Source organism: Cibotium barometz, chromosome 57 (assembly GCF_041138505.1).
Source record: "Cibotium barometz isolate CiBa-2024 chromosome 57, ASM4113850v1, whole genome shotgun sequence".
In the NCBI taxonomy this organism is placed as follows: domain Eukaryota; kingdom Viridiplantae; phylum Streptophyta; class Polypodiopsida; order Cyatheales; family Cibotiaceae; genus Cibotium; species Cibotium barometz.
In genome coordinates this window covers 33,264,891-33,279,501 of record NC_141102.1, presented here as the reverse complement: position 1 = coordinate 33,279,501, position 14,611 = coordinate 33,264,891, and the positions used below count along the sequence as shown (strand labels likewise).

Sequence of the window (14,611 nt, the reverse complement as noted above, 5' to 3'; positions counted from 1 at the left end):
AGAGGGCTCTCTATATCTCTTGCAAGGTTTGTTGAAGAGAGTGCTTGGAGATGGAGAAAGGAACCCACGCTTCTAGGAGAGACCCAATCTTTTACCGCGCTCCAGTAGGGGAGCATCCACACTACTACTGGCAGTGTGGATAGAATAGTATAGGCATATAAATATAAAAATATAAACTCCTCCATCGAAATACTCACAAATTAGGCCGGGTAAAAAGAGCGAGACCTCAAGAGTGAGCATGTGTAAGATCCCTTAGCTCTTTTTCTCCCGCCCCGGTGAGAGCTTAAGCATGGACTCCCGGCCTCGCACACCAGCGAACGTCCCCCCTGCAGCACAAGCGGTCTCCGCCCCTCCTCCTCCCCCTCCTCCGCCTGCTTCCGCCATCGCCACAGAAGTAACAGCATTAGCAGCACCAGCGGCAGGAGCCACGCAGCAGCAGCAAGCTCTGGACGACATCTCCGCCTCTATACAGCGCTCCCTGGCGCTTCTGCACCAGCTCCACTGCTCCGTCTCCTCCTTCACTCTCCCCTCGCAACTCACGCTGCTTGAGCGCTTGTATGGTCACTCACTGCAACGCAGGGATTTCACTGCAAGTCAGGGGTTGGACCCAGTTTAGGGTTTTCACTGGATGCTAGGGTTTCCTGTCTGCTTTTCAGGGCTTGTTTTGTTATGAATGCAGAAACGGAGTGATGAAGGAGCTTTCTGTCATGCACTCAGCTGCAGAGGACTGCCATTTTCAGATCCCTATCGATGTAATCCGGTGAGCTTCAATTGATCTATTTCTTTGGTTTCTGAAAGGTTTGCAAACTGTTTCAGGGTGTAGTCTAGAATGGCAAACTGATGCAAAGTATGTGAATTAACGGATATACCTGGTGTTTATACTTGATTGGAAGATTTATGCGGATGTTTGGAAGATGTAAGTGGATGTGCATGGTGATTCACATTTGATTGGAAGATGTACGTTGATGTACTGGTGATTCTTACTTGATTGGAGGGTGTATGTGGATGTACTTGGTGACTTTTACTGGATTGGAGGATGTGGATGGATGTATGATGATATTTGGAAGATCTGTGTTGATGTTAATGGTGATTGGAAAATGTCTGTGGAATTTTGATGGTGATTGGAAGATGTGTATAGATGTGTGTGGATGTATGATGGTGCTTGGAAGCTGTGTGTAGATGTGTGTGGATGTTTGATGGTGATTTATATTTTGATTGGAAGACGTGTGTGGATGTATGATAATGATTCATACTTTGATTGGAAGACGTGTGTGGATGTATGATAATGATTCATACTTTGATTGGAAGACGTGTGTGGATGTATGCTGGTGATTCATACTTTGATTGGAAGACTTGTGTGGATGTATGAAGGTGATTCATACTTCGATTGGAAGATGTGTGTGGATGTACGATGGCGATTGATACTTAATTTGAAGATGTTTGTGGATGCACATGGTGATTCATAATTGCTTGAAAGATGTGCGTAGACTTATGATGGTGCTTGGGAGATGTGTGTGGATGTATGATGGTGATTCATACTTGTTTGGAAAATGTGTGTGGATGTGTGGTGGTGATTCGTTTATTTCCCTTAAAGAGGCATTCTTGACTTCACACAATCACTAGTTAAGTTTGTTGTAATGCAGTTTTATTGATGAAGGACAAAACCCTGATGAGTTCACCAAAGATCTTATCAATAACTGCATACAGCGGAATCAAGCAACGAAAGGGAAAGTGGATGCATTTAAAGTAAGATTTGTTTGGCAAGCACACAATCTTGTTTCATGTTTTGGCAGTCTATAACGTTTCTGGATTCCAGACAAATGTGGGCAAAATGGCTGCCTTGTCATACAAAGTGCATGTATTTATTGATACAAAGGGTCTTTACGGGTGAATCCCCCTCTCATCGAGCAAGCGGATAGGTGGGGGCTGGCCGGATGAGATTCCGCACCTGGGTGAGATCCCCCCCTCTGTTTGCAGGGGTTATGTTTTGTAAGACCCAAAGTCTTACAAGGAGCTCATTGATTGAAAACTCAATTTAGTTTTTTCCCTGCTTTCTGTCGTATTTTTATCAGATTTTGTGCAGTGAAAAAAGTCTGACACAGGTTGGTCACTTCAAACAGTCACTTGGTGTATTTATTAGCTTAGGTGAACAGCCACATGATCAGATAAAGGCTGCAGTGAAAAGCATGACAGGATTTTACAAAGCAGTGCCATGTAGTTTGCATAATGTTGTGGGGTTTATGTTTCAATTGAGTGCCGTATATTAAATGAGGGAAATTTCTTACTGTGTTGTTAGCTTTTTCGGTCGTCATCTACCCTCCTTTGGTGGCTGTTTCACTTGTCAACTATTTTCTTTCAGAGCTTCTCTGCCTTTACTTTCTTCCTTACCCAATTGTTTCCATGTGGTTATTTCCAGTTTTAGGCTTTATATCCTTTTGGGCCTCCTTAGGCTTCCTTTATCTCATTGTTTCAAGCCACAAGCACTGGGTTTCTGTAAATACAATACTTTTTTTTTGACCCATGAAGAAATGTGTGAGTGCTTGTAGACATTATTGATAACTTCTCCTCTAAAGGACCCACCTTCTCCTGAGTTGAATTTTCTTATGGCCCATGCTTCCATGTTAATGGTTTATGCTGGAAGCCAACCCGAGGAAGCAAGAAGAGACTGCAAAGTTTTCAAAGCAGAGCCGGTTTGAGGGAGGGATTTTTTTTTTGGTCAAGGGCCAAGGTGTTGGTATGATGTGTTTTGGCGGGCTGCGTAACATGTTGAGAGGTATATATATATATATTTTTTAAATATATATATTAGACTAGGTTGTGAGGATCCTTCATGTATGTATCTAAAGGGTAAAGCTGTAGGTGGAAAGTGTAGGATCTAATAGGAGTTGCCATAAAAGAGAAAGGAGAGGTTAATGAAGTGGAGTAATGGGATTTGACTTTGGTGTATACGTGCTGATGGTTGCCGTGTAATCCAACTGATTTTAGACGAAGATATACATGTAAAACTCAAGAAGCACTTTCTCCGCCCAGGAGACCAGGCTTCAGTGATTGTGTCTTCCCCTCCGCACACAGGAGGAGCTGTTGGACTCAAAGTTTGCAGACGACACAACAACCTGCCTTGCTGTAGATGTTGGGAATCTCCAGAGATTTGTGGAGGCGATAGAGATTTTCTGCCGTGCATCAAGAGCACAGATCAACTGGCACAAGTCGTGTGGTTTTTGGGTAGGCTTAGCACCCACCCGACTTGGTGACCAGTAGAGACTTTCCAGTGGATCTCGAGGGGCACTCCAACCCGATACCTCGGTTGCCAGGTTGGCATTGATATCTCTCCCGAGCAGTAGCGCGAGCAGTAGCTCGCTCTGCTTCTTCTGAGTATTTGGAAGAAGCTTCTATAATGGAGCTCGGCGAGGCTATCCCTAGCAGGCAGAGTGGTGGTGGCGAACCAGGTACTGCTTGCCATCATGTGGTACATCACCTTGTGCTGGGCCTTTTCTCGGGCTTGTATTGGCCAAGTACAACGTTTGATTCGGAACTTCTTGTGGGCCGGTAGTGATGGGAGGCCAGCTAGGGCCAAGGTGGCATGGAGAGTGATCATTTAGCCACGTAGTAGAGGGGGGCTCGGCCTCATTGATCCAGCTATACAGAGCCGTGCTCTGTTGGGCAAGTTGATTGTCAGAGGACTTCTACCTGGTGGTGAGCCTTGGAAGGATTTCCTCTTGGCCCGGATTTCAGTCCGCACTCCGAGCCTTCGTGGCCGCAGAGTACTAGATGGATCTTCACAGAGATGCGAGCCTGTGGTTTTAGTCCTGCCTTTGAGGACAAATTCGCAGCTAGTCTACTTTGTGCTTGGAATCATCTTAGGCCAGCCCTCAAATAGATTGTTCCAGTGGCCCCAAAGGAGCAGCTTTGATAGCCTTTGATCTGGAACCCCCTAATCCGTTTACCTAGTGGCCACATACTAGGGGCCCGACCACACATATCCTGGGGCGCCTTGAGCATGGGACTAGCAAGGTCTCTTGGAGATTGGGTTGCACACAGGTAGTTACCTCAGGAGGAGCAGGAGAGGCCCGACAGGGATCGGGGTAGAGACAGGCTCAACGTCGACATTGACTCAGCTATTCCTCCGGAGTGACTGACTCCTATCCCCGACCTGCCCCCCCAGTGTGGCTAGGCGTGTTTACTAGACACGATATCCTCGTGGCGGTCCATGGAGCAGATGAGGATAGTGGTCTGCTCATTTTTCTATTGGATTACATGGCAGATTAGAGAGATCAAAGCACCCCTTGGAGGATTTCAGAGGCTGCACCTTGCAGAGGGTCAGGGTGATTGGTTTTTAGGCACGGGCATGGCGCATAGATCTAGCACCGGCCAAGGTGGCCAAGGAGAGTTTTTGGCGGTTGTGGATTTGGTATGCCGACCTCTCACGCAGTTGCAGTGGGACCCTTGAGAGTGGACTTGGCATGATCCCATAGATAGGGTGGTCCCACAGATAGGGTGGAGACTCTGGATGCTTCTTTCTTTGCGTATAGAGTGCGGCTCGGTCGTAGGATCCAGATGCCGGAGATAGATGGCACACCGGCAGCGGTAGTAGTCTTAGGGCCTATCACAGCGCTTCCTTTCAGATTTCTGGTAGAGGCTTTGGGACAGCCTTCGATCGAGGAAGATCACTCTCTTCCTTTGGCCGACGGCACACAGGAGTCTCGCGGTGGGTACTTGGCTGGCAGTCGGAGGTCGTTCAACAGCTTGCCCGAGGTGTGGCCACCCCTAGGAGTCTCAGCGACATTGCCTTTGCGATTGCCCGAAGGCTCAGCAGGTTTGGCAGTGGATTCTCTGCATCTTTGCTATGGACAGGGCATCGACCCGGATCATCACTTGGGGTAGCCACCGAGGTTAGAGTGGTCAAGACTTACGAGGAGGATGGGGGAGGCCTTGCCCTTCAGGTCTCTCACCATCGTATTGCAGTAGTACCAGTCACAGGCCACCTGCAGGTGTTTGATGACTAGGCTCATGCCAACGATGGGAGATTTGCAGTAGCATAGCAGCTTGACACATCTGGCGTGCTAGATGTAACGAGCCATTGAGGGTACCCACACTCGGCCGACTAAGACCATCAGGAGCATATGGCTTGACATCATTCACACCCTCCATGGTGAGTGGGGGAAGCTGCAGGGAGGTTCCGACCGCATGCGGAAGCGGCAGGAAGCCTTTTTAAGACTTTGGAGGCCTGGCCCTTTCCTCACAGATAGAGGCGGTGACCCCATTTGGCATTACAAACCACTTGTGTGGTTGTTTGCCCCCCTCCCCCTATATGAGATAGCCTTCTCCTCATACAGCGGCTAGCTGGAGGAGAAGCATCTCTTCCCCTTATGATCACTTGTTTTCCCGCCCTTATATGAGGCGAGTTTGTATTTAGCCCTTTGTGGTTGGTTTTTTTTCTTTAACTAATTGAAGGATCTTTTTCCTGGGAAAAAAACAACTCAAGTAGCACTTGGATTGCTACAAAGTTGCCTTTGCGCAATGGTTAACTACCCTTGCCAAACCCTTATCCTAATAGTCACAATGACCCTGTTCCTGCTATATGATGCCTCACACGGGTTCTTTATGTCTACAATGTACCTTTTCTCAGGTAGTCGTGGTTCATGCATCTGAGGACTGACGTATGTGATAAGTGAGGCATTCAAGGCTCAAGTGCTTGCTGCCCGCCTTCAGCTCTGCCATCTGCCTTTTTTGTGCTTAGATACATGACTTCAGTTGTGGACAACCAATTGGGAGCTGGGCCCTACTGGCCTTCCAATGGCGTGTCTTTGTAAAGGTTATAATAAGAAGCACTTGAGCTTGGAGATAGAATGAGTAGATAAGAGCCCCACAAGCTTTCGATGTTTGTGAAAGTGATGTATACTTCAGCAAGTTTTTTGTGTGCAGAGCTTGTATTTGAAGAGTTGTTTGTTCAATTTCACCTACTTACGTCAGCTATTTGCCATGTTTAGATCGTTGCATCAAGCCTAGCTTCAGTTTAGAAGTGTATATCTGTTCAGAGCCCATCTGCATGCAAATCCGTATGCCAGCCACATTTATTGCAAGAAACAAGGGCTTGTGTAAAATAATGACTTCAATGATCTGTTGGTTTTCACATGCAGGCGCTTAGGAAACATCTATTGGAGGAAATTGAAGATGCTTATCCAGAAGAAACTGAGGCCTATCGAGCACTACGAACGGCATCAGCTTTGGTAAGTATGCTTTGTTCTGGAGGAACGGTTTGCCATTTCATGCACGAGGGTGATAGATGGACATGTGTTACGCTATATTTGTTGATTGTTTCCTTCCTGCCTTGCATGGGAAAACAATCCATCTTCATTTCATTCACTTGGAAACCATGGTTTACTAGGGGACCTTAACCTGTATCACAAGCTTCAATGACTGTAACTAATCAGTTTAAGTGTTTTGAAAGGTTTGTGTTTTCCTGGACCCCCATCAGATGTGTGCACATTACAAATTTGTCTTTCAGTAGAGCTTCAGTGGAGTTATTTGTTTCCTTCTCGGTGTAGTTGAAATTGATGGTGTTGGTTTGTGTGATATCCCAAGGGTTTGCATCTAATCATAGTAGAACCCTTGATATGAAGACTTAGCTTTGCAAGTAATGCATTAAACCAAGTCGCATCATATTATTTGCACTGTTGCCGCAATGGTCATATGCCTAGGCTAGTATAATGGACTACATGCTCAATACAAGAAGTAATTTATTAAATTGACAAGAGATGCACAATGAGCCGGCTCCTCCCTCAAATAAAGTATATTGATGCCCAAAACTTAAGGAAGTGTATACACACTCACTTATAAATTTCCATTTATGATATGCAATGCAGTATTGGTATGGACAATTCTCGTTTATGAGACTATACCAAAATAGATGTGCTCTAGGTAAGTACACAAGGTACTAGGTCCAATGGAACACCAATTCTCTTGGCATTTTCGAGCATGTAGACACATGCACAAGTCCCAGCGGAAAGCCAAGTCCACGGTATCACATGAGTAGAATCAATCCCCGACGTATGCGATTGCCATGTACGCCAGTCTAATGTATATACATAATGAGAAAGCAGAGGTGGACTAATTAGGTTTCCAAATGGTGATAGTTCACACATAAGAACCACTTTATTTAAGGCCTAGTTCTCACACTTATACAAAACTCCTTTTACATTGATTTTCCCAACAAACCTCCCTCCCTCAATGAAAAGGCGGCATGAGCCAAAGATAGAACAATCTCCAAAAATAGCCTCGAACAGGATCTTGCTTTTACACCAAGCCATGAGTGAGAATGAGACCACAAATAGAGCCCTCCGATAGTTGGAATTTCATAGAAGAGTGGCGAGGGACGGAGAGGTTGAAGTGGATAACTGACTTGCTCCACCACAAGGAAGGGAAATGAGATGGAGTAACACAAGAAGTGTGTGCATAGGCTAAACAAACTGGATAAGCCTGAGATCCCAATTGAATCACAAGAGTCTGAGAAGCCTAACCTCAAAAGCACAATAGTACAAAACAATGATCTCCAGCTAGATTTTCGAGACCAGTGTATAAGAATGGCAAATTATTGATGGAGATTGGATATAGGTCAGATAGGGGTACCCTTGATGGAGATAGACTATATCTATGGAAATGACCTTAGAGACCTTGAGGATGCCATGGATGATACCACTTGTCTCTCATGTGTGGATTCATTATTAGTATTCAGTGATTATGATGATACCACTCGTCTCTCATGTGTGGATTCATTATTAGTATTCAGTGATGATTATGACGATCATGTTTCTACTTAACTTCATCATACACATGTAGATGATCTTGCACATGAGGATATATAACTTGGTATGGATCATGCCTATACACATATTGATGTAGTGGATCAAGCCTTGGATTGCTAGAGAGGTGCTACATGGGGCGATGACATTGATTCACATTTGATCTTGCATGATACTGACCTTGAGTTATGTCCATTTGGCTTCTATGATTGTCGTCATGATTCTATGTTCTTTAAAGCTGGGACATTTCTCTTCGGATGTATTCGATGCCACTTGGGATGTATGGTATTTGATTATGTGGCATGTCATTCGGATACACATGCGGTACATTTTGGTTTGGGCCTACATGATGATTCATTTGTGCGAGTATCATTTGGCATTTCGGCCCTGAGTTATGGCTTCATTTGGTGGGTATCTTTGATGTTGCCGGATTTTGAAAGAAAGAGCATCACAGGTTGTAGGCCCAAAGCACAAACTGTAGAAGTCTGGAAACAGTTGATTATTGTTGAAAATGAGCACGAGGGAAGCCCGTAGATGCTTACAAGCATAAGAGACTGTTGCTACAGCCAATGACCTCCAAGAGATATGCAAGAATGAGATGAAAAGTATCGGAAGGGTGAGAACCCTTATATATCTCTCTAGAGTGTTGGTCGGCCAGCTGTAGCAGGTCGACAGTTGTCCAGTAGCATAAAATGCCTAAAAATGGTAAAAAATGCCTAAATAATATCTGCTAAATATGCCAATGCAGGGTCTTATAAAATGACGAGTACGAGCATGAAAAGGTGATGTAGATCCTTTGGAGATGATATATTCGAACAGCTCCTCTTCAGCGCCAGAGGGGCGGTCCAATACCAGCATGTTGAAGGAGCACATGCAGAGCACGTGGAGCAGGAGCACCATCGCGCAGGAGGCCGTCGTCCTTGGGGGACAACCCCAGGTGGTAGAGGACACCGGATGAGGACGATGGCAGGGCACTCACGAGAGCATGATGCTCTAGCTCGTGGCTCGGTGGAGACGGCCAAGATTGTGAGCCTCGCTCACGGCTGTCATGGTTGCGTGGCGGGTATGCCTGCACGCCCTTCATGTTTTATGGTTTGGTTTTATAGGTTTGCCTTACGGGGAGATCCTGGAGGCTTGACAGTGGTATCAGAGCCAACCCTAACGCAAGAAGCTGAAAGGTATGCTTGGGTATGCATCACATCTGACAAGAGACCCGGGTATGCTTCTCATCGTTCTCTTCCTATGAATCGTTGCTTTTGCTATCAAGTCGTTGCTCTATGTTGCATGAGATTGTGGTTGGCGCAGGGAAAAAGCATGTCTAGTCGTGTGAGAGAGGAGAGAAGCAATCGCGGTGGTTTATGTGTAGAGTGAGCCCTCTTTTGAAGAGTCTCATGCTTGACCATGCTGGCTATCCTAAGGGGCAGTTTTTTTTTTAATTGAAAAAAAAAGACTAACACCTACCTTCCCGAAGCCGATGGCACACGTGGGGGTCCCTTACCTGGTCCCCTGGGCGATGGACGTGGGAAGGGCTGTCGACAGCACTTGTGAAGGTCAACCAGGGCTGTCGGCGGTTGTAGGGACTGTTGGGACTCGATGGGGCTTTTGGCAGCCCACATGGGGATTGTACCTTGCTGATGGGCACCCCTTTGGGGTGAGGAAGCCCAAGTTTTTGGCTGTTTCCCATGCAGCCACGCATGACGTGTGTGCGCACACATGCAAATGCAGGGCAGTCTAGTGAGCTGCACATGCCACAGCCATCCGTGTTACCCGAGGTCTACCACACACAACCAGAGGTTGTGGACAGCCACATGTAGGTTGTCCGGACAGAGGTGTACGATTGTCAGCGGGCTGCCCTACAGCAGCAAGTGATGGCGACATGTTTTTCTACGATCTCTCTTCATAATCTTTTCTCTCCAAGATGTCTAGGTTGTGTACGGGACTTTGTGGTGTACTTGCGAGGTTCGGATGCACGTGCTTCGTTCTCTCTCAGTTTTGGACCAGCGTGTTATGAGGTATGTGTTTGTTTTCACATGCAAGGAACATGCAAGATAGGGTTTTAACAATAAAAGCACAGTGTTGTACTGCATTATGCAAGTACACATGTTTGTTCTAGAGTACACATGGGAGTTTTTACACCAAGAACTTCACGGTCACACACACACACAAGAGTTAGTCATGGGCTTGTACCATGCAAGAAATAAACCTAGTACCCTATAGATATTAGAATGACCATTGTTTTCATCGTTGGGCTTTGATAGGCAAGACTTATTTGCATATGCAGGATTGAGGAATAGTTGACTACACATTGACATTGTGACTACATGGACCCAATATGTACCTTTTCAATCTTACAGTCCTTATGGTTTTGATGGTTCTCTAGTTTTATGTCCATAGTAGGAGTGTACAGATATTCACGCTATTCCAAGTGTACCCGCTTATTCTTATACCAAGACTATTGAATCATGGTTATTCAAGAATTTGCGCTATGCGCATAAGTGTCTAGAAGCAAGTTTTGGTTTCCAAGATTTTCTGGGTTTAGACAAATGCTCTGACTGGGACGCTGGTCAAGGTTGTTTTCTTTGTGTACACAGATGTTGTCTAATCCTTGGACCGAGTTATGATCATTAGTCTCATTTAGAGTTCATCCTTTCGAGAACTTGTTTTAGTTTGTGGCACATGGTCAGCCATTGGCATTTATTGTTTCTGATAGATCGCGACAGATCCACAAACTGGTGTTTTGTAGTAATCGTAGCACGGGTATGGGGTGTATCATGGTGGTATGGGACGCCATGATCCATCGCATGTTACGAGGCTACGCCATATTGTCAAGACTTCATTCGAACTATGCACCTACAAACACAAGGCTATCTCAACATTTTTGAGGGATAGATACTTTACTTTTGATACAGACAATTATGATAGATACTAGCTTGCGTCATAACCAGGTCTGTTGGAACAGTTGTTCCTTTCATGTCCACTCATAGACTTTTCGAGGTCTGTTCGGGAAGTTAGAATTCCGAGGTGACGAAGTACAGATTGATGATCTTCTCTTGTTTGCGAAGAGACTGCTGTTGTGTTCCACTTGGTTCAGGCTTCAGTAGTAGGTTTTGGGTTTTCCCAGTTTTGTGGTTTTTTTTCCAGACCAAATTTATAGAGGACATCAAGATGAAAGCATGGTAGTCAAATGGAAGATACTTCTGGTTTCAGGTTAACTCTTTAGGACAGTGGTTGCTTACCTCTGGTATTGGTAGCATTGTCAGCTTTGAGTTACTTAGATGATCCATTTGCTCCGGATTCGGCTTTTGTGACTAGGAATTGACGCTCATGTCATGTTACTTGAGCAGGTCGATCTCTTAGTCGGATTGTCCTTGAGACTATTGGTTTCGACCAATAGAGGGTGTTTCTCTCCATTCTGTTGAGGAGCGTAAGGAACTGTGGTCTGTCGGTGAATGCCCTTCGACGCAAGGAAGTTATCAAACGGTACAAACTCGCCACCATTATCAGTGAAACTGTGTCCCTAGACTGATTTTCCACCATCATGATCCAAGTCGTGAAACTAGCAAAAGCATCTGACTTGTGAGCCAAAAAACATACCCAGACTTTGTGAGTGAAATCATCCACAAGAAGAAGAAAATATCAAGCCCCTCCAAGAGACTCAACCTCCATGGGTCCAGCAAGATCTGCATGTATAAACTCTAGTCTTCAGGTTGCTCTATGAGTGGCCTCCTTATGTGTGAAAGAGACCTGAGCTGAGGTAGTCCGCTGACAACCTGCTGAGAATGGAACTTCTGTAACGCAGCAATGGGAACATGACCGAAGCGTGAATGCCACAGTGAAGTATCTGCCTCAGAAACCAAAGCCATCAAGGGGGGAGAAAAGCTGATGAATATGTGAGTCAGTGCGAGGGATTTGGGAAGAAAAGTTGGTGATCTTGCAGAGACCCCCACAGCCTTTAATGAGGACATGTCTTTGGGGTCCCTTCCCAAGCAACTAGCTGAGGGCCTCATTCACTTAATCTCAAAAGAAGGGGGCCATCATCTGGAGTTGCATCAGTGGTGGCCCATCACCCTGCTTGGCATCGCCTGCAGAGCCATTTGAAATCAGGAGTCCAGTTTCGTCTGTACATCTTTGGCAAGGGAGGGCTAGCAAGGCCTGCTCTAGCTCGTCACCCAAGAAGAAGGGCTCGTGAAAGTCTCGCATTGGAACGACGGCCTGTACATGCGCTAGTCTTGATCAGCTGTAAGGAGCTCTGTGGCTAAGACTCGGACTTTAAGGGGGTCCAACCCACCTTCCCATCTGCACTGCAAAGGCCGCGGATGCCAGCTCTGTGGTGAAAGTGGCCCAAGGCCAAGAAGAAAATCTTCTGTCACTTTGTCCAATACCTGAATCCAAAAAGAAGCATGCGCATATGTTACTGGTACTCCACGCCCTGCACCTATAGGGCCTCTAGTAAAGTGCAGGCTGCCTCCACCTGGGCACCAATTTGAGGGTTGTCTGGGATCTGCTCCTGAAGATAACTGAAGCTAGGCTAAGCCGTGGTGGAGACTCTTCTCCTGCTCTTGGAATGCCTGAAACCGGGGCCTACATGAAGCAGCTAACCTCCTGTGAAGAGCCTTGTCTAGAGCTGCAGTGGCAGGCGGAGGAGAATCCCAGATCTTCCCAAGACTTTGCTTTTGGTGATCTCAGGATCCTGGATAAGGCTCCTAGCTGTCTGGTGGCAGTCTTACTGGCATGGGTCTCCTAGGTGCAAGAGAATTGGGGAATGGTCAGAGATGGTGGTGCCGGATAGGATGCCAACAGAAGCAGTATACATGCCACTTGTCACTTGTTTAAAACATTGCTTTTTATGTGAAATCTGCGTTAAGTGTCAAGTCTTCGTGAGAGAGAGAGAGAGAGAGAGAGAGAGAGAGAGAGAGAGGGTTTACTCCCCAACTTTTTCCTGATGGACAGGAAGCGCGCAGAATGTCTCAAGCACCAGGCCTCTTAGCTAATGGCGATGTAAAAGTTAAAACTGAGCACTAGAAGCTATCCTAGGTTTACAGGTATGGATCTTTATGGACCACATGCTCCCATCGTTGTTGTGATTGAGGTCAGCATCCACTTTCTTTTATGTGTGATCCTTAATGTTATATCATGCTGCTTGCTGTCGATGATTACACTTCTGTTGGAGCTTTTGAGTAAGAAGTTAACAAGCTTTTGTAAATCTGCACAGAATCGGAAGTACCCAAGCGTGCTGCCATGTAACAGGAGGGGGCAACACCCGTACAGTTTTTTTCTGTTTTCATGAAAAGTAGGACCATAAATATCCAACGTGCACCCTCAATGAACCGAAGCAAGGCTACAAGAGTTCAATGTGGTAAACTAGAAACATTTACTTGCTTGCGTGTCAGGGGGGCACATATGAGGAGGCCTGTTTTATGTATAGCCAGGTACCTTTTCTTCTATTCTAACGCGAAGTTGAAGAGCACGATCAAGTATTGACTTCATGTCATATACGATATCTTGATTATTTAACTAAAGAGATAAGGTGACTTGGTAAGTTGCCTTAACAAAGCACTAAAGCTGAAAGGTGAATGTTTTAACTTCTCTTTTGGTTTGTTGTAGTTCAGAAATATACAGAGACTTCTGATAAGCACATGAAAAGAGGTGCACTGTGAAGTTGATGGCTTTTAGGGGTTTTGGTTTTAGTGTTTTTTTTTTTTGGGGGGGGGGGGGGTGGTAATGCACCTGTGTGTTGAGGGGGCATTTCAAGCTTCATTATTGGTAAATAAGAGTCCTTTTTTCTCCAGATTTCTGTCCATTTGCTTTGCTTTGTAGTGAGCATCACCTTGGTGGCTATGAATTTCCGTATGAATATTGGAAAAGGTGCAAACTTTGACTTTTTAAAAGAGTGGACCCTGATTTTTTATTTTTTATTTTTTGGGTATCATGTCATTTTATTGCAATACGTATTGAAGCTAAAGATTTTAAGAGTTAGGGTCAGGAGAGTTTTTTGTGGCATAAACAAGCAAGTTAGCTAAATTTCTGTATTGTTTCTGTAAAGTTCACTTTTAAGGAGTGGATTATCTCATTTTATTGCAATAAAAGCAGAGAAGAGGTTTAAGGTTAGGTTAAGTAAGATTTTCATGGTAGGTACAAGCAAGTTACCCCACACACACACACACACACATGTATGTATATTTATTCACATACAAACAATCAAAAGTTTCTATAAAGTTTGAATACAATGAACAAATGAGATAGAAATGACTAGAAGAATGACAGGTTGGGACCAATGCACTATCTTCATAATATTGGCATTCACATTCAACTAAATAGCCAAGCAATCGTATGCATCACATGTCCTCTCAACAAGCACGGTGATGTTACAATGCATCCTTGTTCTATTGTTGTTGAATACAAATTGGATGCACACAAGCAGTAGAGGCATTACCCCACTAAGGAGAGAAAATGCATCATACAATATTTTGAAATCTACATAGCTCCAACAAGATAGAATGTATCTCTCTCAAGTATCGCACACTGGAAGACCTGCACTTCTTAAATGATGCTTGCCCAATGTCCAAGTGTGAACGACCCTCCACAAATTGAGCATACAGCTTAGATTGACTAACCTTAAGAAAGCATGCATTGCGCTCAATGAAAACACCCTTTATTATTGTCTTCCACAAGGCCGCCTTGAATATCGATGATGATGTACATTGCTCTTTTCAAAATTTCTCTACTCAAAACTTGGTATTGACTAGTGAACGCCCAAAAAGCTTCACAATCATTGGTATCCAAACTCTCATTGCACCCTTTCACAAGGTGCA

General features: G+C 45.1%; 1 protein-coding gene across 2 annotated transcripts; it reads left to right on the top strand.

Annotated features, from left to right (window-relative positions):
• The first annotated feature begins 223 nt into the window (after positions 1-223).
• LOC147606668 (mediator of RNA polymerase II transcription subunit 10a-like) lies at positions 224-13,454 on the top strand. Of its 2 annotated transcripts, none has more exons than XR_015264951.1 (6): positions 224-555; positions 680-760; positions 1,644-1,746; positions 6,138-6,227; positions 12,750-12,888; positions 13,012-13,146. XR_015264951.1 is itself a non-coding variant. In XM_086791830.1 (6 exons), the coding sequence occupies exons 1-5, from the start codon at positions 290-292 to the stop codon at positions 12,819-12,821; spliced, it is 612 nt and encodes a 203-aa protein (XP_086647956.1). In that variant the 5' UTR covers positions 227-289; the 3' UTR covers positions 12,822-12,841; positions 13,012-13,454. The 2 variants fall into 2 exon arrangements, 1 of the variants encoding a protein (XP_086647956.1); XM_086791830.1 differs by having other exon boundaries at positions 227-555; positions 12,750-12,841; positions 13,012-13,454.
• The last annotated feature ends 1,157 nt before the right edge of the window (positions 13,455-14,611 follow it).

Bases quoted from the DNA above. Each gene is read 5' to 3' on its own strand.
- LOC147606668 (XM_086791830.1), top strand. From the start codon at position 290: ATGGACTCCCGGCCTCGCACACCAGCGAACGTCCCCCCTGCAGCACAA. The intron at 761-1,643 runs GTGAGCTTCAAT...GTTGTAATGCAG, and splicing joins ATCCCTATCGATGTAATCCG to TTTTATTGATGAAGGACAAA. The intron at 1,747-6,137 runs GTAAGATTTGTT...TTTCACATGCAG, and splicing joins GGAAAGTGGATGCATTTAAA to GCGCTTAGGAAACATCTATT.